Source organism: Neodiprion virginianus, chromosome 6, assembly GCF_021901495.1.
Source record: "Neodiprion virginianus isolate iyNeoVirg1 chromosome 6, iyNeoVirg1.1, whole genome shotgun sequence".
Classification (NCBI taxonomy): Eukaryota; Metazoa; Arthropoda; class Insecta; order Hymenoptera; family Diprionidae; genus Neodiprion; species Neodiprion virginianus.
Genome location: NC_060882.1, coordinates 3,514,900 through 3,537,992, shown reverse-complemented (window position 1 = coordinate 3,537,992; position 23,093 = coordinate 3,514,900). Strand labels below are relative to the sequence as shown.

The following is a 23,093-nucleotide window of genomic DNA, read 5'->3' as shown; positions in this document are numbered from 1 at the left end:
GTAAAAGCGGAGAAAAATAATATATCTCGGCGTATCTCTGGGCAGCCATTTGCTATGACGGTTGTGTGGAAATAAAACGTACGATCAAACGAGGCACATCGTCACTTTAATACACACTTTCTTACGCGGCACAACACTGGTGAATTATTTCTGCATATTGATTGTTAACAACTACAATCTGTCAATATCTCTGAAGAAAAATATCGGATTTTTCTTACCTGAACAGTCTTCTACAGCTAAAAGGATTCTCAGCTTCGAATATCGCGACCCCACGCCACTTATGCGGCATATGGAAGTATACGGGGAAAATCTGCATCACCATTGGTTTATTTCAGATAAGCCGCAAAAAGTAAGCCAATCAGCGCCGACCTTTTACGTTTTGAAGCGTTTCTTTTTCCCCCCCAACAATATGGCTGCCGGTTAAAAGGGCGGGAGAAACGATAAGCAACAAACAAGTTCCAAATTTTACAAGCAATCTATCGAGTGCGGGTTTAAATGATTTAGCAGAGCGAATAAATGGATAAAAATCATCTTCGCATGGTAGTTTCGCATTTAAATACGCCAAACGTCGCGTTAAATGCGACTTAAAATGACGAGGTCAAATGTTAATTGTTATAGATGTCGCCAGCTGCCAAGGTTGGAAATAGGGAGTAATAATTTGTCCCCGTCTTCTGAATTCGGAATCGTTCGGGATTCCGAAACGTAATACGACGCACTGCGTTGGTTGGACGAAAACTGTGCGATGTTGTGTGCGTGTGCGCATGGCTGCGTTGTGTGCGAGAGAAACCGAGGAAGTGTAAATAAGAATAATATACATATTTAACGAAAACGCCGATGTGGCTGTCGAAGTAAAATTTTTTATTTCCAAGAAACTCTCGTTCCCAGTTTGGTAATTCACTACCGCGACGTAGCCTCATCTGTAAACAATTCGTGTTCAACTTTTCAATTACGTTGTCGAGGTTATAGTTAAAAAAGCGTATAAAATATTGTTCGAAACGTAGTTTTGCGCCGGATTATCAACCTGTCGCTATTCGACCTCCCGACGATAATTCTGTGCAGTTCGCAAAATGTTCTTTCACTGCTATTCTAATGCCAGAAGACAGGGACCGGACCGTCATCTGTTTAACCATTTCGCATATTAGACCTAACAATCATTTAAAATATTTTGTAATTACCTAGCGGTAATTGTTTGATAAAAGTCACGTCACACGTTGCGTCAATCGGCATCGGATAAAATGTCCGGCTGAAACAGACAGCACCGCATCTGGCACCAAACTCATGTGGATTTGAACCATCTCTGATACGTCTGTTAATTGTCTGGTAAATTTCACCGCTCATCATGAACGGCTTTAGCACCGGGGAAGAAGACTCGAGGGGAGCCGCGGATCAAATTTGTTGCCTGGTGGACGAGGGAGAGAGATGTACTCGTCCTACCAGCAACGCCTCGTACAGTAAGAGAATACAGAAAACCGTCACTCAGAAACGTCTCAAGCTCAATCTTGACCACATGGTACGTTCTCAAACATTTGTATCGAAGCAAAAGTTGCTACCTTCGAAAGGTTTTCGATGTGTAAAGGAAATATTGTTCTCATGGGCAATTTCACAGTGCTTCTTGTTTGTTTCAGGCCCGTCACATATACATCTGCGAGTATCATAAGCAAGTTATACTCTGCGCCAGGTCCAAGCAGCAGCAACAGCAGCAACGCAGGCGAAAGGAGTCCGAAGAGGATTCGGGTGAAACTGATAACGATCTGCCAGAAGCTGACCTTTTTCAGCTTCAAGTCGGAACTTTGCGCCGTTACAAACGTCACTACAAAATCTCAACACGACCTGGACTGAACAAAGCTCAACTAGCAGATGTAAATTGAATTTCCATTATTTATCATCTTGAAAAATCATACAACCAGCTATAGATGGATGCGGAGAAAGACTACGAATGTCAACTAATGCTTATTTTGCTTTGCAATGTTACAGACGCTCATGAAACATTTCAAGACAATTCCTGTCGTGGAAAAAGAAGCTCTCACATTCTTCATATTCACTGTTAAGACTAATGCTAACAAGTTAGATCAGAAGAATGGATTGACCAGTGAACCTACGTAACATGGACTTGTCACTCGGTGTCCTCTATACTTACATTGGAAATCGTATGGCAAGGTATATCGAATAGATTGCTTTCGACACAAAACTAAGATAGATTGATAGCCCTAGAAACATTATGAAAATATTTAAATCTAAATGTGATATTTATTTTCCCTCAATTCTTATGATTGAGATTATTATATTATATATCAATGTATTTTTAATTTATTTCTAAGAATATAAATATCCACTTTTCAAACTAAGTAAAAAAAATTCGTTATACGGAATAATAATTTATCCATTTCAATTCTATACAATTGAGCTGATTTCGAAATTAATTTTTTTGTAAATTATACATGAATTGAACGTATCCATATATGGAACTAAAAAAAATGGTTTACTTTTCAAAACCGTTCTTCACAACGGAATATCGTGCTTCTGCCTTTTTTTCCAAACATCAATTCGATTTACTTGAACAATTCAGTGTAAATTCTCTCAGGGAATAAATCAACTAACGCGAAGTGCAATAGTATCGACGAATTAAGGGAAAATGTTTGGTGATATTGAATTTAGATGGGAATACGGATGAACTTTATAGAGGAGAGGCAGGCAAATGGGCTCTCTGTACATTCAAATGAGATTTAAAAAATTTTCGATAAGGCTGGAAATGTAGGCTTAGGCTAAAGACGAAAAAAATAGCACTATCGAAACTGTTCTAATGTTATTTCCCCTTAGGGGACCCATTTTGCCCGCCGCTCCCCTACATAGTACCTAAAAATATTTGCAGATAAGATTTATGGTGTACCTTATTCGACCCAGATACATTTTTATATCAAAAAATCGTGTTGCTTTTTCACTCCCTTTCGCAAAAAGTTCTTCATTTTCGGTATGTCTTTACACAATCTAAGTTCGCTGATTGTGAAATAAAATATAGAATAAAAATTGTGAACAGAGCAAACAGTTCACATCACAGATTCTTCATAATTTTAATTGATGTATCATCACAAGCTTTGTACTCTGATAAATTTAGAAATGCATGTTTTGAAACGGGGAATGAGAGAAATTGTCATGTGGAAATGAATGCAAGAAATGTTTGGGATCATTTTTCTATTAAACTACATGATATCATTTTTGCTGACGGTTACAGTATCTTCCTCTTCGCTGTCGCCACCTAAATCTGTAAAAGTATTGCTTTTGAAGTGTTTATGAATTATTAATAAGTAGTTACGTATGCTGTGTAAAATTTCCGAAACTGAACTTGTCTAAAGTACTTAACAAAAAAGTTTTATCGTTATTAGGGGAAAAAAATGAAGTCACTGAATGTAATCGTGTAAAATGCTCGACCTGGAAAGCTTTTGAGCATATTCCAAACTAAATCTAGAAAAGTTATTGGGTATTTTAAATTTGGCAGATAACAGAAAAGGTTACCTATATCGTCCAACACTTTTTTTTCTAGTTTCGTTTCCTGTAAGATTTCAATATCTTCGATTTCATCATCAGAGGATTCGTCAGATGCCTGCCAAGTATTGGGGCCTCCCTCTCCGACTGATTTACTCTGTTACAAAAGTAATAACACGAATAGTTTCAAGTCACGAAAATTATACAGTGCGAAATTAGATGATTGAACTTGGTAAAAATTTAAGTTCAGCACTTTAAACTAAATATTTATATCAGGTCAACTCGTTTGAATAACTAAGATTGAAGTATGCTAATTTTGTCATTGAAAACGAATACAAGAAAATGTGTACCATATTAGTAATGAGCTCAGCAGATCCATGCCCAAGAGTTTTAATATTGTCATCCTCATCTTGGAAATCACTGGTCTCCATATCTGAAAACGAAATTTTACAAAACATCAAATTATAATATAAATAACAGCAAATGCGATATTACAAATTTTCAAAGAGTGGGAATTTTTGATATTTACTCTATCCACTGATCTCTTATGAATTTTGATTGCCAAGCTATAGTAAACATCATTAATGCAAACTAGGCCACTAATCTCACCGCTTTTGGGGCTGCTTTTCCCAGCAACCCAGTGCGCGAGTTTAATACTGAGCTTAGGTTTTGTCATTGCCGTCAATTTTCCGAATGTAATGCATTCCTTCAATCGACATACATCGCGATCTTCTTTGTTGTACCTGAAATTGTATAAATATTACAATTGTTGGCCGATACAAGTTCTTACCAAGATTTACATTCCGGATGCAGAAACGCTTTTGAACTCTTGAAATGAAGCCAACCTACTTTGCTTCAACATCTTGCTGTGCTGCTTTTCTAATCTGCGTAACTAATTTGTTAGCATAATTAGCTGCATGGGGCGAAATGCTCGGCACCACATCAGCCGTCACAGATGTCTTGCCCAAATAGCAGAGCTGCAGGCTGCAGAGCTCTCTGTAAGAGTTTAATCCTAGGGTTAATTGCGATGCACCTACTCTCTCTTCCATGTAAGTAGGATCCATAACGATTTGGCCACTGAAAAAGATTAAAATGCTTTTAGCTTGAAGTAAACTGAGAAATGACTATTTGATTGTAAATTAACAAATTCTCTCTTCACCTTTCAAAGACAATAAACGAAACGCATACTGGATAGTGATGTAACGTTAGCGGGAGCGGATCTTTCTCGGCAAACGAATGGATAGTTATTGAATCACCAGTGGTAGTGACATCCGGTCTGTGAAAATGTGTCAGTGCAGCTAGTATAGCGATTGAAGCGCAATCGACAAGGTTGCCGTCGTGATTGAGAATGTTGACATCTACCCGCAGGTTCCATACCTACGTAAATCATTACTAACTATGCAGCATTCTCACATTGCACTAATCAAAGAACTTAGTGCAAAGCAATTCATGCAAAAATATTCTTTTCGAGTTAATTCGGCTGCATTAAAATCACCTTCTCATCTGCTACAATGCAGAGAGACTCCAAGTCGACGCATCTAGAATCTTTAAAGCATTTTTCCAACTGCCTGTTGACTTGCATTGCAAGTTCAGATTGTCTGCCTGCTTCAAAGTGTGGGGCAGCTATAGGATTGAACTCAACGTTGATATGAAGCATGCCTTCATTTGGACGAGATGCCTTTGGCTGCTGAATATCACAGGATACTTGGGCAATTGCTCTGAAAAATGTACAGCCAGTGACAAATATGAATTTTTAGGCAGTAACATAAGATGTAACGCCTTACTTAGTTTCACCCAAAGCTACGTGACAACAGCCCCAGTTTGCTCCAAAATGGATTTCCACTGGTCGAGCTTCCAGTAATTGTCGTCCATCTAAACGCTGAATAAGATAATTAGGAAAACCCATTAATGATAGGTTAGAAACTAGTTAACGTAGCAATAATTTTGTTCTAACCGTGGAGGATATACGGGTAAAATCAATATTGATATAGGTTTGAAATACGTACACTTTATAAAGTCAAGACCAACAATAAGTGGAAAAAAAAACGTGCTGTAACAAGAGGTTATGAATAGTACAATTCTGACTTACCGTGTCTTCGGCTATTGCTCTATTTATAAAATTTCGTTCACAATTTGATAACGGCGTTTCCCTCATTCTGTATAAATTTATTTGCGAACGCTTTCACACAATTTATTCTAATTTCTTTGTAAATGTATAACAACAAATCGTATCTTATCTTCGACTCGTTCGAAATTCAAACCAATAAAGAATCCGAACCGTATGGACTTTACTCCACGGTTAAGGATATAGTAAGGAGAGCGGTAGGTCGGAGGAAATTACAGTATTCTGTTTCACAGACGTGATTTTACACTGGGATTCTGTAAAACGGGGCGGCAAGTGCAGAGCGATAATATTGCCCCCCGAATATAAGGGTTGAACCAAAGAGGAATGGTATATCTTCAGTCAACGCACTCACGATTAGATGAAAGAAAAAATTGCATCCGATTGATTTATAACCAGTCTCTTATTTTTATTGCCAACGCTTGAGCAGGAGTTGAATTTACACGCGTATGATTCGCGTACCTCAGATTGCATCGTGAAGACGATTCTTAACTAAACTCAACTAAAATAAAACTAGGATATCAATATTTTTATAAAATAACAACGGATGCAACCTCAGAGAAAGAATTTTTTTGCTCAATACCAAGAAACACTTGGATGCTTGATGTCGATCAGCGTCAGGTCTGAAAGGCAGACGTGATGAACTTGACATTACCTGGCGTTAATTGACATCGAGAATCCATTCGCAATACACCAAATAAAAAATGATGGAATGTAGAACAGCTCACAGAATGGAGGTGGTTCATTGTTAATTACTGCTTTTGGAAGAGTAAAAAAATAATGCCCCGGGTGAGGATCGAACTCACGACCTTAAGATTATGAGACTTACGCGCTGCCTACTGCGCTACCGAGGCTCCGTGGTTGTACGTTGGGTGAAACAAACGTTTCCACCAGCGTTTTATTTATGACAACTGTTTCACGATTAGGTTTTCTCTTCGAGATTATCCAGGTTTATTTATTATTGTTATTATTCGGTTTAAATTCAATTCGAATTGAAGAAAAATATGATGTACAAAAAAGGGAATTTAAGCCAATTTGTTATCTCGACGAGAAAAAGTAAAACTTGTTACCTCAAAAAATCATTTCTTATTCCCATGATGGAAAACTGATATTTTCAGTATTTTCCATGACCAAATTAAAAATCCCCTGAAAATTCTAGGTTTTTTAATGACCCCTTTTAAATACCCTGGCATTTCCAGTTTTTCCAGGTGTGTGTTGTCACTCATCAATTGTTTGGTACGTAGAATGCTTTTTTTGCTTCTGACAAACATATGGGACACTTGACATCGGGTAATGTATATAACCTTTTAAAATTGTTTAAATACTTTACAATCAATTCTATGATACAAATGTGGGTATTTGCTGAAATTATTCTATACCGACAAATATCGCGAATGAATATCTAGCCAGATAGATTAGTCAACTGACAATGAGCGAGCGTATTGAAAAACCAGCTAAGCCTTCGGGAGGTTTAAAGCACGGAGAGTCAGAGGGTAGATCAGCACAAGTCGAAGAGGACGAATATGATCCTTTTTTACATCGATCCCAGGAAAATTTAAATTCGTGAGTACGCTGTACTTTCTGTAGCCCGTAATTTGCATACGCTACCCTGGTGAAAATGATTTCTATAACGTTTTTCTTCAAATTGTCAGGGATGTTCGGAAATTTCGTACAATTTTGTGCAAAAAATTGTATTCCGACAAAATTGTACATGTTCATAGGTTCTCAAGCAAACTCGTCAATTTTACCATGAAAATTTGTATTTTTTTCAATAAAAAAATTTACAAGCTACTACAATTGTTAACGAAAATTAACAATTCGTCGAGAAATGATACGAAGTGTTCCGACTTGCGTAAAAATTCGTAGTTGTAGAAATTTCCTCCAGGGTATAAGACACAAACGTTTGCATGGCTTGTTACACGCTTCGAAGACACCGCGCGTGTAAGTCTGAAATATTTATTGCAGCAGCACGAAAGATAATTATTATTGTGAAACTAATGATGGCAAAATTGAAAAATTTCTCGTCCCCCAAAACTGTAATCTCGATCTAGGAGGAGATCTGATTACAGAGATGCAGCCGTTTTCATGCATCTATTCAAATCTACAATCGGCAGTGGTCTTCTTTTCCTGCCGCGGGCCTTCAAAGAGACCGGTACTATTTCGGGAGCGGCTTGTTCCATCCTGACGGGTTTCGTCACAATGTACACGGCGATAACAACCGTAAGTGAATAATTCCAAAGAATGATTGAAAAATAATATGATACTACGAAGAAGTCGGGAGTGCGAAACGAACCGATTCTGGATAATAATTATTCTCGTAAACTAATCACAATCATTCTCAGGTACGATGCGCCCAAATTCTTTGCAAGCGTGTTCGAGTGCCTTCTTTGGACTTGGGAGAAGTGGCCAGCTCGTCGTTTGAATACGGACCGGAATTTTTAAGGAAGTACGGAAGGACGTTTAAAGCCGTAACAAACGTCATGGCTTGTTTCGCGGAATATCAGACCGTCATAATATACATTCTGTACGTAGCAACCTCGTTTCAACAGGTGAGCAGAGAACTCTTCAATTAAATGCAAATACAGATAAGGCAATGTCAGGTCGAGCGTCATCGAAGTACGCGTATCGAATGTCTGATCATGGCACTGATCATCGAACAGGTCAACAGTTACTATCACTAAGAACACGATTTTCACCTTTTCAGGTAATCGAATACTTCTCCACGATAGTCTGGGACGTCAGAATATACATATTGTTGTCCGCGCCGTTCTATTGCTTGGTCTCCCTGGTCCCAAACCTGCAGTACCTGACCCCGATGTCGGTGGTTGGCAGTCTGTTTTTGATAGCGGGCTTCTTCGTCACTCTCTACTATTTCTTCAAAGACATGAAGAGTCCCTCGCGTCTGACCGCGTATACAAACTTCGTAGCCATGCCTGTTTACTGCACCATATTCCTGTTCGCGCTTCACAACATGTGCCTCCTTATGCCTTTGGAGAATTCCATGAAAACGCCCGATCACCTGCCGACCATACTAGCGATATCCATGACTTTTAGCTCGACCATATACCTGCTATTCGGATTATTTGGATACAACAAGTACATCAATCCCTGCGACACCGTCATTAAAAACTTGCCTCTGGACGAACCGTGAGTTATAATGTCATAAATTGTTTACCACGAGTTTCAGGTAGGACAGCCTGACACGATCTTCGCGTCTTCTTAAAAGACTATTTATAATTCCTTTATAACTGATACCTGCGGTCGATTGTTTTTCATCTTTACGCAGCCGTTCAACATATGTACAGTGTATAACATTATTTTCCTGGTCGCGGTTCGTAATGAAATTCTTGCAATTCTGCAAGGGATTCCCCTTTCCTTCTCATCCGATCTTCCTCCAATGAGCCGAATATACACATTCCGTATATTTGGATGCACGAACGGCCATCCCTACCGGTTACATTAGACTACCATTATTGTTGGAGTGTAAATCATTTTCCATCACGGTAGATTTTATCAACGTATCGGGAGTTCTTACGCTTTCCTTTACTCAGATACACGCGCGTAACGCGCGAAACCTGTGAAAGAATATGATGTTTATTTGCCTTTTCCAGAGCTGCTCAAGCTGTGAAAATAGCCATTACCTTGTCGGTAATGTTCGGGTACGCGATACATTACTTCGTTCCAGTCTCTATAATATGGCCGCAAATAATGGGAAAGGTCAACGAGGATAAACGAAGGATATTCGAAATCGTGTTTCGCATTGGCGGGGTCATAGTCACGAGTAAGTAGACCGTGATTAAAGTATCACCGTAAAAACGTGATGTCGAGGAAGGCGAACTCCGACCATTGACATCACGTTCAACTGTAGGAAGGAACTATCAATTATGCTACAATTAGTTCGGACAAGGGATCCTCAGATCCAAAACAATGCTCGCTTGCAACAGTTTCATTGGGTTTGAAAATGACGGACTTTGAAATTTACAATCAAAATGTACAAGTATGGCATAAACGAACCGTTTATAATTCTGAAAAATATTACTTTAACTGAAAACACCGGATATTTTTATATTTTCTATTTTTGTTTTTTTTTTTCTTCTTCACGCGTTCATCGCGAACGAATATGGTATTCTTGTGTGACCGGTCGGGAACAACTTGTTTATTACACGTTCATCAGAAGCAACCAGTTTATTATTCGTGCGTCTGCACGTTCGTTCCGGATTGCACAATACACTGTTTAAAATAATAGACGGTACCGACCTTGCTGACGCATTGGTGAAAATTCAATGAAACTATACAAAAATTCGATATTGAGGATAAAAATGTTTCTACCATGTTTTTTTAATACCTCTCCGCAACCGTGACGATATCGTGTGATACGTATACATGTAACACCTGTAATCTTTGCCTCGTAAACAATGCTGGAATCTTTTCTACGAATCGCTGTACCGACATTCCTCGCACGACAAGTATGAGGAACGGAACGATCTCGATCATCCTAATTAACACTTTTCGCAACAAGTTCTGGTAGCCGTCGCCTTGCCGGAATTGGGACCGCTTCTGGGTCTGTTCGCGGCGTTCTGCTTCAGTTCGATGGGGCTTTTGCTGCCGGGAATCATCGATCTCGCGACAAGCTGGGAGGGTTCGAAGAATCCCAAGACTCTGTTGGTTAAAAACATCCTCTTATTCATCCTCTGGATCGTATTGCTGGTAAGCGGTAGCCTCACAGCAAACTTCAGGGCCGTGTCAAGGGCTCCTGACGCACGACGCGGAATAACCGGAGGATATTCTTAACCGCGGTATTTCCTCCGACTCACCGCGTTGCGTTACGCACGTATAATTCCTCCGACCTTTGCACCGACTAGGCGACTCTCAGAGCTTCCGACTTCGGAAGCTTGCCACCGGTTGTGTTGGAATCAAGGACGGGAGACGCGTGCTCCCGTGAATAACGAATTTGTGCACCTTCGCTCCTGCAGTCTGTTGCACTCTTGGCACAGCCCTGACGTGTTCATTTTCGGATGCACGTTTTATTTGACAAACGGCGCAATACTGTGCCGGCATAACACGTTGCGACCACTTCTTACTGCATCGGACACAGTTAACGTGCCGAATTGCAACGACTAGCACACTCGTGACTTGTCTTAAATTCGTTTCGCACGGTAGGAGACAATTGCAATTATTTTATTTTTGAAAAAAGTCGCTTTAAACCCACAAAGATAATACAGCGATAATTCGTCAACCGGATTATAAGTGCCTGAGATTTTTACTTATGGGATATAAACGCCACCTTGTTGCCGGCACCTGTATTTGACAATTTTCACGAATTATCAACCGCTCATACTTTCCTTTCCATTTTCGAAAGTTCGCCGCTCTGACAGCGGTAAAATTTTCCAAAAAATAAACAAAATACGAGCGTTCAAAGGAAGTTATACAAACTTTGTACATAAAATTCTGCAGGAATGTGTAGACGTCTGTGACGTTTTCTTTTTCTTTTGTTCATTAATTGTCACGTTAACTTTCCGCTTGGTTTTAGTTTATCGGAATGCGTAACGAAGAATACCAAATTTCTGCCGGTACATTCGCTGTTACGGAATAGCTAAACTATGCGTTACGTAAAGACGACATTGGTTGTCAAACGTTGTTAAACGAGGCTCGAAACACAAAACGCTAACGTTTAAATACATAATTATTTCCAATTTGATTTTTCATTATATTCACCGCGTAGAAGAGCTAAAAATTACACTTAACGTTCCATGACATCCGGTGTTTTCAATGATCAAAGCATGGTGGAAAAGGGGGAGGATATGTTCCAGCTTAGGATGACGCAATTGCAAAGGAAACGACTTTCGCAAATTCCGATGCACAACGTATCGTGCAAATATATACATCTTGATATAGCTGTAACAATAAAGCTCGAATGGCTTTGACGTGCGTGCGTGTGTAGTATAACACATAGATACCTATACGTGTGCTTTTAAGAATCGAGAATTTCGCCACACTGATACGAAAATTTTATTATATTCGCAGGTAATCGGCTGTTTCGAAAGTATCAAGAAAATGGTAGAGGAATACGGTATAGCAAAGACTGAAGATTCTATCTGCTGATCACGCGTCCCGTAATTAACCACCGAATGGTGTTTATCACGCTCTCAACGCTAAATATTCGGTGTCAGATCCGAACCATAAAAATTTCGGTAAACCAGCATTGTTAATCGTGTTACGTCACCGGCCCGGTATTAGTACGAGTAGGGAAGAGGAAAGGAAAGAAAAAGAAAAACATTTGGAACAGGTTTTTCGTTAAAAAAAAATCAGTACATCAACCGCTCCTGTATCGATAACTGTTAGACGCGTCAAGGTTCGACATCGGACTTTTTGTGGCATATGTGTTAACCTGTATGCGTATCATAATGTGTGAATTCCACACAACGCCAAATGTCTTGTGTTTGTATACCCGCGTATACAATAAAGCGGTGAAATTATTGAAAGCACCTTGACATTTCGTCACATGTGGTTGTGAGGAATGAAAAAAAGGGAAAAAGAGAAAAGAAAAAAAGGAACACATTAAAACTGCGAAGTGTCGCTGTGGTTGAACTAATAGTAATGAAAATTACAAACTATAGCCGCATAACTGGGCGGACGTCAACGGCTTGTCGATCTACACATAACTGCGTACACAACAGGTGAATACCGAGTCAGGTATACGTATGTACGTTGAGTATATCGCAAGGACAAACCCCCACCCCGTGCTTGGGAGTACAATCGTCGTCCCAAGCAATAGTAGAGGTATATATAACACTATCAATTTCGAGGCGAGCTTTCAGTCTACCAGAATTAAGAGATTCTGCATGCCGCACGCGGTGAGTTCCTTGCGGTATAAACGCACAAGAATCATACATACATCTTCGTCATGGACCGCGCGGTTCGTTCATCAACGCAACGTTTTCGATCTCGTTACCGTAACGTGCGTTTCGTGCGAAATTCGATATAGTGAGTTGAAAACAGGGATGTGTAATTTTTATTTCGTTTTTTTTTTTTTTTCTTTTTCTAATTAATTTTCGCTATTCGATTCCGCATGTATATACACTCTGCGCGAACAATAATATTGGATGAAATTTATTGTTAAACTATAATTTGCGAGACGAGTTTCAATCTGCAGGCTTATCGGACGTTCAGAGAGGCGCTCGAGTCAAGAGAAAACGTAACGAATTTCGCGGAGGTACTTTCATATTACAATTACTTGCCTGCAATCGTGCATCGACATCTGCTTACGAATACACTTGAGTAATGGGGCACTGCTCCATAGGTGCATGGCTTTGAAACGTCAAAGGCAGCTTCAGTGTTAATCGGAAAGGCCGGCCGTGCGGCTAAAGTAGAAGTTGAACAATCTCTTCGTCTCGCCGGCGTTGGTTTCATAAATATTTACGAATGTCTGTAACAGAATTTTGACATGTGTAACGGGCGAAAATACATTGTAAAACGTGAATACGTTCGGTATAATGATTTTATAGTTATTCACGATGCGGCACGAACAATAATACTGTTTATTCAAATTTTTCATCATTTATGCAAATTTTCAAATACGTGATAAACACATGTGTAAACGAGTTTCTGTATTTAGTTGGGTAAATATGAGCGAAAAAACTTGGCGCCAGTATCTGTTGCAAACTTGAAATATTGATAAGTCACAAAATTAAACAACTCGTGTGGTAAAAATTCATTCTACTGCAACACACTTGGTGGAGTAAATTTTCTTCCAATTCAGTGATACGCTTTTTTATGTTTATATTACTATTGTTATTATTTTTTTTTACACAGAATTCTTGGTATCGATGTAATGGTATATTTGATTCGTAAGGATTCACGCATACATTTGCAATATATTGAATGAAAATTACAAAACTATTTGAATCGCACCTTAATTCTCGGAAAAACTGTCAACGTGATTGAACAATATCTATAACAAACTAGTCTTGACCGTGATCCTGAGACAAATAATCGATGTAGATAGAAACGGCGTAGGTATAATATTAACTTTCAAGACAGTGTGGAAAATCACCCCAAATTCGATCATGTCACTGATTACTGCAAATATTTTCGCATTGATATTTTTTTGTAGCGCCCGACAAACGAAAACAGAAATTGTTAAAAAAAAAATCGAAAAATCACACACAATATCTCAACGTTTATTACCATAAAAATAATTGGACTACAAAACAATATTCGATAATATCTTTTGGTAGAAGAGTTTCATATCTATGCATCTGCCGGTAATATTTGACGAAAAGATATCCAAGTTAGATTGTAGGTATTTTCAATTAAAAGTAATCCATGATCAATATCGATACACTGAAACGGTGGATTTTGTTAAACTATGGAAAATGAGCTGGAGGATTGTTCACAGTTTTGATACCCGCGCAAATTACGTCACGGTGGAGAAAAACTTCGTTTCCCCATTGCACGCCGATAGGTTTACTGGCTACGCATTTGCCAGTGTTTCATCAATATCGTATCAAAGGATATTTCACATCTATACGGTTCCTCCTCCACCCGGCGCCCCGCAATCCTCCTTTTTCACCGAATCCATCTTTCAAATTCCAACTATTCACGTCCAGCCGTTTTAAGTCGTAAGTCGACGCGATCGATCCGCTGTGTTACGAAATAATCAACAAGTGTTTCACCTGTCGTAACATTTTGCTCAAGATCAATGTAGCAGAGAGGTAAAGATTCCCTTGGCAGTGGCCCTCCTTTCGAATTTTCAAGTCGATACATAAGTTGGTTCAAAATCACCTGACATCGTAATCGAAAAGGTCAATGTCCCGCGACGAAGACGGTGAAAAATTCTTTTCACGACTCGGAAACGGTTCGTATTCGATGTCGTTTTAATTTTCGATGCAGCGTCATAGCGACCGGGACTTTTGGTCGTGCCAATTTCGTCAAAAGGTAGGGAAAACTTTTGAGGATACGATTCATTCTTCGTGTACTTGAACAGATGGAATCAAACTCGGGCGGGTAAATGATTCTTGTTATGGCACTAGCCGGAAATTTATGAGTAAGCCTTGCGGGGATTTATTCGCTACCAGGAATCCTGATTATTAGATCGGGTAAAGTAACAATTCCAGTTTTGTTGCATAAATTAAACTTGAGTGCGAGATGTGCGTATAATTTGCCGCGTGAACAAAACGCCAGATGGAAACCAAGCCAAGGCTTCGACATGGTTCGTTAAGTGTATCTGGATTTATGACCATTATACCTTGGTTATTGCAGAGAGTATGTTCTTGCAATGTACGTAGAACGGGTTTCATACTTTGATGTTGCATTTGAAATGTTTGTGTGTCCAATTTTCGAACGAATTCCCATCGATCCATTTTCATTCTCTGAGCTGTTATAAATTCAACTACGTTACCACTGAACTAAAGGAATGTCACCTACCACTTGCATTCCCATGGTGAGCAAAAATACCGAGAATGGAAAGCGAGATTTTTGAGATTTTATCGGAAATAGTACGTGTGCCAACGTCTGATTGTATAATCAAGCAAAGAACGATTGAAAATAATTTTATCTATCACAAACGTGGTATCGCGTCAGTGGATTTATTGTAATCGGGACAAATTCACAGAGAATATTTCTTACTTTAAATTGGTAAACGAAGGTGTATCTCTTGCAGATTAGATCAAGTCTGATGAGTAATTGTTTGATTGACGGATTGGGGACATCCTGCCCTTTAATTTCCAGCTATCACAGCGAAATCGAAACTGATCATTTATACCTGCGGTGATATACGGCTATGAAACTCTGTCCTAAATAGAGTTAATCTTATAAAAATTGTGGAATTTTCCTTCGGCGAGTAACAGTACTGTTCTCGATATTAGAAAACATAATTATTAGTCTCGCGGAATCACAGCTGAATATAATGTTCAAACTTGTGTTAAAAATGGTAGTGTTGGAAGGTTTTTCTCTTCTTTTTTTGTTGTTGTTGTATTTTTTTTTTTTTTTTCGTCAATTTTCCATTTGTTCAAAAAGTTACGTCTCAATTGTTATTCGGTTCGTAACGCGCGGGTGCAGCAGTCCGAAAAATTACAGCGAGCGATTCCACTTCCGAATTATTATGGCTCAGGATCATAATTAGTCTACATCAATCATTTCGCAATGAGCATAAAACCGCCTGTTCATTGGCCTAAATCTACACTGTTCAAGACTTGCAACGCACCACCACGTAAGTGACAGAGAACGCTGCTAGAGGGGGGAAAAATTGTTAGATGTCAACAGGCATATTATTATCTAATCGAATAAACAAGATGACGAAAGACAATATTATACGATTGCAGCGCGGATCGATACTTGCTAATTATTTAACAATTCTTACTTGACGGTCACACGCGAGAAGCTCCAAGGCCAATTGTAAAGGAATTTGTTAAAACACCATTATCTCGAATAAACGAATAATCGTCTTTGCTCTAATTATATTCATTTGAGTAGATAGTCTTGATTACGACCCGCTTATTATAAGCCAACACACGAAACAAGGTCAATTATTAACAATCAGCAGGTATATTTTATATCTTCGATTTATTGTTGAAAAGTTTTATTTTCAACACAAAGCCCAGATATCTAATAGCCCGAGGCATACAGTGGATTTAAAGGAATTGGAGAATTCATTAACCAGCAGATAAATACCCGGTGTTTTCATTGTTCACAGATACGTCATGGATGAGAAGCAGAAAGAATCCGATGGCAAGAATCGGATGGAAAACTTCAGCAGCACGTAAGAATAACATGCGCATCGATTATATTATAGTTGTGCAAAATGCCACCTTCGTATAATACACCATGCTGCATTCCTGACTGCACTTTGTCATTATCTTTGTCAACGTAGCGCAGCACGTCCGGATATACGCGATAGTCTTTATAGTAGCAAAATATATCGCGGGTACGGTATAATTAGCGTCAGCAATGAACAGCTGTGAATGACGATTCGAAAAAAGTAGTTTCGTACGAGGATATACCGCTGGAATCTTAAGCCGGTGTAGTTCTTGACCCCGTACGGGTGAATCACTTCATGTAACACAGTTCTTGAGTTTGAAAATACAATGCGGTAGCTTATACGCGCGTGTACGTGTGTGGCAAAGGAGCGCGTATCATCATCGGTAATCACGGTGAATATTAATCTCTGATAGTTCAGACAAATTGACATTCGTTACGCGTAACTCTTTCCGGCCTTCCGCCACCAAAATGGAGTTTAGCCGTGTCTTTTGACAGGTCAAAAACGCCGCGGGAATCTTTATACGAACTCGGTGGCACGTGTCTTATACTACCTTCACTCCTATGGGTGATCCGCGACGCGCTGTCGAGGAGAATCAACGCCTGATTGTCGTCGGGAGAAGGCAAAATGTACTTGAACGACTGGTCGAAGCTTAATTATGAACATTCGACTGATGAAACGAAAACTGTCTAAATATACGTTTTTATTTATTTATTTTTTTTTTGTTATTTTCAACAGCGTTACCATTACCTCGGTGGACACAGGCGTCTACAATGACAAAGATGAACTGTACGACCCCTTCGATCACAGGGATAAAAAACACGCAACTTCGTGAGTCAATTTTTAAGTAACACGTTATACGCATGATTTCTTGCTGGAAAATCCAACTCAATTGAAAGGGGGAGGGGATGAGTAACAAAAGCCCTGTAACTCAAATTTCTCCAAGTATTTTCATTTTTGTTTTAAAAAAAAAAAAAAGAAAAAAATCTCAAAATAGGTACGATTTTGGACCGTCCAAGCTGTACACCCTTTAAATGGTCGATCGTGTCGGCAACTGCACTATAGGTATGTACGTTCGAAATTTTCAGAGACGGAGGTTCGCTGGCTCACCTCCTGAAAGCCTCCCTCGGTACAGGGATATTGGCGATGCCGAGTGCGATAAAAAACGGGGGTCTTCTGTTCGGGGCAATCTGCACCATCCTGATCGGTATTCTGTGCGCGCATTGCGTTCACATTTTGGTCCGTTCGTCGCAGGTCCTTTGTAAACGGACGCGGACACCCATGATGTCATTCGCTCAAACGGCAGGTGCCGCTTTTCGCATTGGTCCTAAGCCCCTTCGGCACCTCGCCAAGTTTGCAGAATCTTTCGTCGACGCGGCGATCGCTGCTACTTGCATAAGCGGCTCCTGCGTCTATGTAGTTTTCATCTCGACTTCCATTAAACAGGTGATGATGATGATGATGATGATGATAGAAAAGAGAATAACTTTTTTGCAAAAAAAAAAAAACAACTTACACGCGTATTCGGCACGTCAATTATTATAAAATTTATTTCGCTCATGTCCCGCATGTCAAACAACCTCATTGGAATTCCAGACGGCGATAGGTAATTACGAAGAATAAGTACAAGGTGATTGTATATCGCACTTGCAGCTGCATCACGGTTATAATACAGCAATGCCAAGAACAACAACAACAAGAACAACCATTTGACAATTTGAACAGTTTCGAATCGAAAAAATTGAACATTTAAATTCCTGATGGAGGGGGGGGGGGGGGGGGGGTCAGAGTGTGACAACAATTTGACGAGGATTGCTCTTTTTCAGGTAGCAGACTATCACACCGGAACGGATATTTCTGTTCGACTTTACATGTTGATGCTGGTGCCCGCGTTACTGGCTCTGGGACAAATAAGGAATCTCAAACATTTGGTTCCATTTTCCGTGATAGCAAATATCAGCATAATGGTCGGTTTCGCAATAACCCTCTACTACCTATTCCAAGACATAAAGCCGATCAGCAGCGTCAACTTGATCGCCAGTCCTGGCCAACTACCAAAATTTTTCGCTACCGTACTATTTGCCATCGAGGGAATCGGCGCGGTAAATTACTCAATTATTACGTAACGAAGCTATAGGCTCGCGACTTCCGTTACAGGAGTTACCTCGCACTTAATCGCAAACGGTGACGATTTACCTGAAAAGGCACGTTTGCGTTTCAAGGGCGAAATTAATTACTCTAATCGTTATAACAGCCTACACTTGTCGCGGACACGTAACCGCATTATCGAACCTTGCCTTTCGTGTAATGATAAACGAGCCAACGTAACGAAAAGATAATTAAAAAAGGAACGTACGCGTCGATTTGCCGCAGGTAATGCCGGTGGAAAACAGCATGCGCACACCGGAACACTTTCTCGGCTGTCCGAGCGTCCTTAATATAGCTATGACCACGGTGGTCGCGCTCTACGCCGTCATTGGGGTCTTCGGGTATCTAAAATACGGCGAACTGACGTTGGGAAGCGTCACCTTGAACCTGGATACGACGGACGTGTGAGTAGAAAAAATCATCCACTCGAAGGAAAATGCACACAGCTTTTCTTTCTCAATGCTCATAACTGGAGCGGTAGACCGTACGGACCGTAAATCAGAGAATCGTTCGTCTTCCTTGCTCAGCCTAAGTCAAGCCGTGAAACTCCTCATCGCCTTGGCCATCCTCTTCACGTATGGCCTTCAGTACTACATCGGTATTGACGTGATATGGGGTGCTCTTCGAGTGCGGGTGAGCAAAAAGTTCCAAGGCATCGCGGAGACCTTGTTACGTATCTTCCTCGTTATCGTTACAGGTAAGCAAGCACCTGTTTCAAGTCCATGGATACGGATTTTAGTTAGCGATGGTGAAAATTCGTTTTTCCCACTTTTGCCACAAACGATTGTTCGTGTACATAGTTTGTAATCGTGACTTGTTTATTTTTTAGTTATTTTCGCCATTGCGATTCCCGATCTCGAGCCGTTCATCTCGCTGATCGGTTCGGTGCTCTTCTCCATACTCGGGATAGCCGTTCCGGCAATAGTTGAGACCGTTTCATGTTGGGACAATCACCTGGGGACGTATAGGTGGAGATTATGGAAGAACGGCACCCTTGTGGTTCTAGCCCTTTTGGCTTTGGTATTCGGTTCGTGGGTGTCAATGGTAGAAATAATAAAACTGTACGACTAAATTTATACTTGTAATATATATGTATATATATATTAGTGTAATTATAGTAACGATTTTTGTACATAGATACGGCTGTGACGCGGTTTTTTCTTTAACTTTCAATTAATCGAATTCAATTAAGACTGACAATATTATTTGTCATGAACCTGAATGAATGCACAAGGCTCCGAGTATTTGGAGGTCTAATGAGCCGCGAGCGATGTACTTCGGCCCGAGGCTTTGGGATTTTCAGTTTTTGCTGATGTCTTCGTGCAGTAGGAATAAGCGACGAGAAATATACCAAAAAGTAACGGCATCCAAGATAAAAAGGTCATCAACCGGATCGCCCGATGGACCAGAATAATTGGGGCTAATATTTTCGGTCCTGGAGTTGTCCCCTGCAGCAAAACAAAGCAGCCGAATTACCACTACTTTCGATGATCGCAATTCGTGACGGTCTCACCTCTTCAACCCACAGCAACGGAAATACTCCCTCAGTCACGTTAGCGACGACATGAATCTGCTTCAAACGCGGAAGTTTGAGGTTCAGCTGCATTTTCCTGTACCCAGAGAGCGGTGCTCCAGTCAATGGCTCCACCACAACGTATGTTGCGTGCTTTTCTTCGTCAGGTTGCAAGCCATTAGTTATTGAAAATAGGCTCTGGTCACCGTGCAGAAAATGTGGCTCCGACATCATTACCGGCACTTCCTTGCGATATGGAACATCGTAGTGCAGATAGGTCATCAGAATAAATAGGTCAGCTCATTAACAGTGTTGTAATAAGTTTGAAACGACAGAGACTTAGCCGATGGGCTCAAGATTTGGAACGCAAATATCTCTGTAGTACAGCTATGCGGTCGATCAACTAAGTGTACGAGGATCGTATCTGCTTAGAGTATTTGCACGCGGCTTTGAATTTTGGTCATCAATGTGGCGAGATCGTGGTTCAATCCCAATCGTCGTTAAACTTTAACCGAAATATGATACACACCTGACATTTGTTCAAGTCAAGCAGACCCTGTGTTGGACAGACGATTTTTTTCTTCTCTCGTGGACAGTAACAGGGTGACTCTGTGTCATTCCATAAGCTCTCCGTGGTGGTGTAGTAATAGCCTAGTAGACCACTGTATACCGTGTCATTTTTATAAACAGCGAAAACCGATCTGATTCGGGAAATGATAAATTTTATCTTCATCAATTCACATTATTACTCCGATGTGCGACACAATGATAATTTCCCAATCATCGTCTATCATTGTTATTACCTGCACAGGTCATTTATGTACGTAAATACTTCTGGTTGTCGAGAGCTCATCGGTGGCCAAAAAATGCTGTCGGTTCCTCGGATGATGGAGCAATTTTTTATACTCCAAAAATCTGCGTAAGGCAAGCCTTTGAATTCCGATAAATGTCCGGTAGTGTAACGATCGTTTACCCCGCGAGATACGGTCATCGGTCCGTCATCCGTCCCATTGATCTAGAGATATGAGATTCGACTATTGAGCAATATGCATTCTGCTGAATGAAACTCGTTCTTTCGTTACATAATTTTATTCGTTCCACGAGTCAATTAGCCAGTAAAAAACCTGAGTTTGCCATCGTGCGAATATTAATTTTTATATTAATGTTTCGATGGTACCCTATAACGTACCTAACGCCGCTTGGATTAGTATTGGGCTAATGTAGGGTTGTCAGTTTCGTGGATAACTCACTTTGTGAAAGAAGCTAAAGGCGTAGATTCCAGCTTCGGAAGTGGTTCTGAGCGTTGGTGGACGCTGACGTTTCAGAAGACCGCAAACAAGGACGAGCTCTGGGTGGGCTTTAGGGTCGCATACGAGCGGTAATCCATCAAACAGAATATCTCTCACCCGACCCCGCATGAATATGCTCGTCGGGTCAGAAAATAGCTGAGCTAGGCCGTTTCCAAATTTTGATAGAAGCGCAGGGAAACCATTTGCTATCTAATCGAGTTAACACGTATCCTACGTCATTTCATGTGTATGCAAAGTACGGTGATGCGGAAAGCCACTATTTCCTCAGATCTTTGGAGGTCACAAAGGCGTCTGTTGTTCACCAGCATACGTACCGTGATTAAACTTCCGACATGAGCTGCGTTCAGAATCGTGACTTCTTCATTTTCTGACAAATTACCAGACTTCGTTGCGTTGAAAACGAGCGTTCGTCTTGCCAGGTAGTCGATCGTATCGGCGGCATCGTCTGTCTCGATGACAATTTTCTCCAGCAATTCGCTGGGGAATGTTTAAAATTTTTGTCCAGTGTTACAGCAAACTTATTGATCTTAGATATTCGATCATCTGCAGTTGCACGAGACACCTTATACTCAAACTTTACTCGTACACTTACTCGTAAACGTAAGGGCCACGTTCAACTATATTTGCCACCTCGCCTCTCTCCTGTACATCGATGGGATTAGTAACGTGAAATAAGTATACTTTAAATTCCAATTTTGTGACTTCCCAGAAATTAAATCCCAGGGTTCCTTTGACCAATGCCAAGTTCTGGAAAATAAATACGTGGGAGAGTCTCTGCAAGGATTGCAGTCCAATGAAAATACCCGAGGAATGAAAATTACAATCACGGTCGCAAAATGCAAGGGGTGTTTCGCTTAAGCGATTGAAACGTCAATATCATTCGAAATCAATTCGTAATATCCGAAATTACTTTGTAATCGTTGAAATCGCAACGAAATCAGTAATAATCGTCAATGTAATCACTGATAGTCGTGAGAAATCATTCGGGATTACAGGAATCTATTTTTAATCTTAAGAAATCATATGAAACTTTAGAAACCACGAAAAATGACGTGATCAAAGTAAAATTTTTTTTGACAAGTAAGCTCTCGTAATCACTTTATAAAATGTAGGTAAGCACGAAGTACGTAATCATGGTGTCAATTTTTGCTCCAGCTGAGACACCCTTTAACATAATGTAAATTCAAAGGAGATAAAACAAACGTGTGCGAACCGCGTCTAATAAACTATCCACGATAAGGCCGTGCGGTTGGGTGATAACGGTAATAATCCCAATAATTATAAGTAAGATGCCAAATCGGAGAGAGAAAGTTGGACGATTCGACTTCCACATCCTTCAATGATGATCCGCAAAACAAATTACGATAATGTTACAGCGATTCTACGCATTACTTCTTTTAATACGAGTCGCACCGATGTGCGTGGAAATGATATTGCGGGTGAAGCTTCGCAAATTTTCCACTTTACATCAACGTTCGTGAATTTTTAATCAACGTTTCATGTATACTGAATTGCATTATATGACTGTGCGTGCTAAATACATCACCTGGTAATACTTCGAATCGATTAATAACGTACAGCTCTACTGCCCACACGTTATGCGCAACTATAATATTGCACGCTGATCTCATTTGAATCGCATGATAATTGTTGGATAATCGGATTGCATACGATGATAATTCAATGTGTTTCTTTCTTTTTTTCTTGTTTTTTTGTGCCAGGTGGAAACAATAATCGTAAATTTGATCATTCTTATCGACTGGT

General features: G+C 40.1%; 6 protein-coding genes and 1 non-coding gene across 12 annotated transcripts; 4 read left to right on the top strand and 3 right to left on the bottom strand.

Annotated features, from left to right (window-relative positions):
• Window positions 1-688: 688 nt before the first annotated feature.
• LOC124306798 (histone deacetylase complex subunit SAP30 homolog) lies at window positions 689-2,915 on the top strand. The gene is made up of 3 exons (XM_046767825.1): window positions 689-1,510; window positions 1,626-1,859; window positions 1,975-2,915. The coding sequence occupies exons 1-3, from the start codon at window positions 1,340-1,342 to the stop codon at window positions 2,101-2,103; spliced, it is 534 nt and encodes a 177-aa protein (XP_046623781.1). The 5' UTR covers window positions 689-1,339; the 3' UTR covers window positions 2,104-2,915.
• On the bottom strand, window positions 2,534-5,950 carry LOC124306796 (exosome complex component RRP45). Its single transcript, XM_046767822.1, has 9 exons — window positions 5,570-5,950; window positions 5,265-5,359; window positions 4,976-5,198; window positions 4,640-4,857; window positions 4,330-4,557; window positions 4,090-4,223; window positions 3,831-3,913; window positions 3,511-3,637; window positions 2,534-3,259 (listed from the first exon to the last, which is right to left on the bottom strand). The coding sequence occupies exons 1-9, from the start codon at window positions 5,633-5,635 to the stop codon at window positions 3,198-3,200; spliced, it is 1,236 nt and encodes a 411-aa protein (XP_046623778.1). The 5' UTR covers window positions 5,636-5,950; the 3' UTR covers window positions 2,534-3,197.
• A 433-nt stretch (window positions 5,951-6,383) lies between these two features.
• Trnam-cau (transfer RNA methionine (anticodon CAU)) lies at window positions 6,384-6,456 on the bottom strand. The gene has a single exon. It is a non-coding gene; the product is annotated as a tRNA-Met (tRNA).
• Window positions 6,457-7,590: 1,134 nt separating this feature from the next.
• Window positions 7,591-8,498, top strand: LOC124307250 (proton-coupled amino acid transporter-like protein CG1139; the record flags this gene model as incomplete). The annotated part of the gene is made up of 3 exons (XM_046768768.1): window positions 7,591-7,822; window positions 7,945-8,151; window positions 8,307-8,498. Coding segments are annotated over exons 1-3 (534 nt in total), but the record flags the coding sequence as incomplete, so codon positions are not given.
• LOC124306799 (proton-coupled amino acid transporter-like protein pathetic) lies at window positions 8,490-9,392 on the top strand. Its single transcript, XM_046767826.1, has 2 exons — window positions 8,490-8,749; window positions 9,214-9,392. The coding sequence occupies exons 1-2, from the start codon at window positions 8,532-8,534 to the stop codon at window positions 9,389-9,391; spliced, it is 396 nt and encodes a 131-aa protein (XP_046623782.1). The 5' UTR covers window positions 8,490-8,531; the 3' UTR covers window position 9,392.
• A 2,792-nt stretch (window positions 9,393-12,184) lies between these two features.
• Window positions 12,185-19,644, top strand: LOC124306794 (proton-coupled amino acid transporter-like protein pathetic). 6 transcript variants are annotated; one of them, XM_046767813.1, is made up of 8 exons: window positions 12,185-12,279; window positions 16,296-16,361; window positions 17,097-17,189; window positions 17,447-17,804; window positions 18,185-18,460; window positions 18,732-18,910; window positions 19,034-19,203; window positions 19,336-19,644. In XM_046767813.1, the coding sequence occupies exons 1-8, from the start codon at window positions 12,200-12,202 to the stop codon at window positions 19,575-19,577; spliced, it is 1,464 nt and encodes a 487-aa protein (XP_046623769.1). In that variant the 5' UTR covers window positions 12,185-12,199; the 3' UTR covers window positions 19,578-19,644. The 6 variants fall into 6 exon arrangements, with proteins under 6 accessions (XP_046623769.1, XP_046623773.1, XP_046623775.1 ...); XM_046767817.1 differs by lacking the exon at window positions 12,185-12,279 and adding an exon at window positions 12,347-12,456; XM_046767819.1 differs by lacking the exon at window positions 12,185-12,279 and adding an exon at window positions 12,723-12,815.
• LOC124306793 (sensory neuron membrane protein 2-like) lies at window positions 19,533-22,805 on the bottom strand. Its single transcript, XM_046767812.1, has 8 exons — window positions 22,543-22,805; window positions 21,922-22,076; window positions 21,644-21,806; window positions 21,270-21,518; window positions 20,823-21,034; window positions 20,549-20,720; window positions 20,020-20,265; window positions 19,533-19,954 (listed from the first exon to the last, which is right to left on the bottom strand). Exons 1-8 carry the CDS (start codon window positions 22,660-22,662, stop codon window positions 19,760-19,762), a joined length of 1,512 nt encoding a protein of 503 aa, XP_046623768.1. The 5' UTR covers window positions 22,663-22,805; the 3' UTR covers window positions 19,533-19,759.
• Between the last annotated feature and the right edge of the window lie 288 nt (window positions 22,806-23,093).

What these genes read in the sequence shown, in the direction of transcription:
- LOC124306798 (XM_046767825.1), top strand. Translation starts at nt 1,340, where the DNA reads ATGAACGGCTTTAGCACCGGGGAAGAAGACTCGAGGGGAGCCGCGGAT. An exon ending in AGCTCAATCTTGACCACATG is followed by an intron (nt 1,511 to 1,625) that starts GTACGTTCTCAA and finishes TGTTTGTTTCAG; the next exon opens with GCCCGTCACATATACATCTG. An exon ending in ACAAAGCTCAACTAGCAGAT is followed by an intron (nt 1,860 to 1,974) that starts GTAAATTGAATT and finishes GCAATGTTACAG; the next exon opens with ACGCTCATGAAACATTTCAA.
- LOC124306796 (XM_046767822.1), bottom strand. Translation starts at nt 5,635, where the DNA reads ATGAGGGAAACGCCGTTATCAAATTGTGAACGAAATTTTATAAATAGA. An exon ending in GAAAAGCAGCCCCAAAAGCG is followed by an intron (nt 3,914 to 4,089) that starts GTGAGATTAGTG and finishes TTTCGTTTTCAG; the next exon opens with ATATGGAGACCAGTGATTTC. An exon ending in AAAAGTGTTGGACGATATAG is followed by an intron (nt 3,260 to 3,510) that starts GTAACCTTTTCT and finishes ATACTTTTACAG; the next exon opens with ATTTAGGTGGCGACAGCGAA.
- LOC124306799 (XM_046767826.1), top strand. Translation starts at nt 8,532, where the DNA reads ATGCCTGTTTACTGCACCATATTCCTGTTCGCGCTTCACAACATGTGC. An exon ending in AACTTGCCTCTGGACGAACC is followed by an intron (nt 8,750 to 9,213) that starts GTGAGTTATAAT and finishes TGCCTTTTCCAG; the next exon opens with AGCTGCTCAAGCTGTGAAAA.
- LOC124306794 (XM_046767813.1), top strand. Translation starts at nt 12,200, where the DNA reads ATGAAAATTACAAACTATAGCCGCATAACTGGGCGGACGTCAACGGCT. An exon ending in ATGGAAAACTTCAGCAGCAC is followed by an intron (nt 16,362 to 17,096) that starts GTAAGAATAACA and finishes TATTTTCAACAG; the next exon opens with CGTTACCATTACCTCGGTGG. An exon ending in CCATCGAGGGAATCGGCGCG is followed by an intron (nt 18,461 to 18,731) that starts GTAAATTACTCA and finishes GATTTGCCGCAG; the next exon opens with GTAATGCCGGTGGAAAACAG.
- LOC124306793 (XM_046767812.1), bottom strand. Translation starts at nt 22,662, where the DNA reads ATGTGGAAGTCGAATCGTCCAACTTTCTCTCTCCGATTTGGCATCTTA. An exon ending in ATGTCGGAAGTTTAATCACG is followed by an intron (nt 21,519 to 21,643) that starts GTACGTATGCTG and finishes TAACTCGATTAG; the next exon opens with ATAGCAAATGGTTTCCCTGC. An exon ending in TTGACTTGAACAAATGTCAG is followed by an intron (nt 20,266 to 20,548) that starts GTGTGTATCATA and finishes CCATATCGCAAG; the next exon opens with GAAGTGCCGGTAATGATGTC.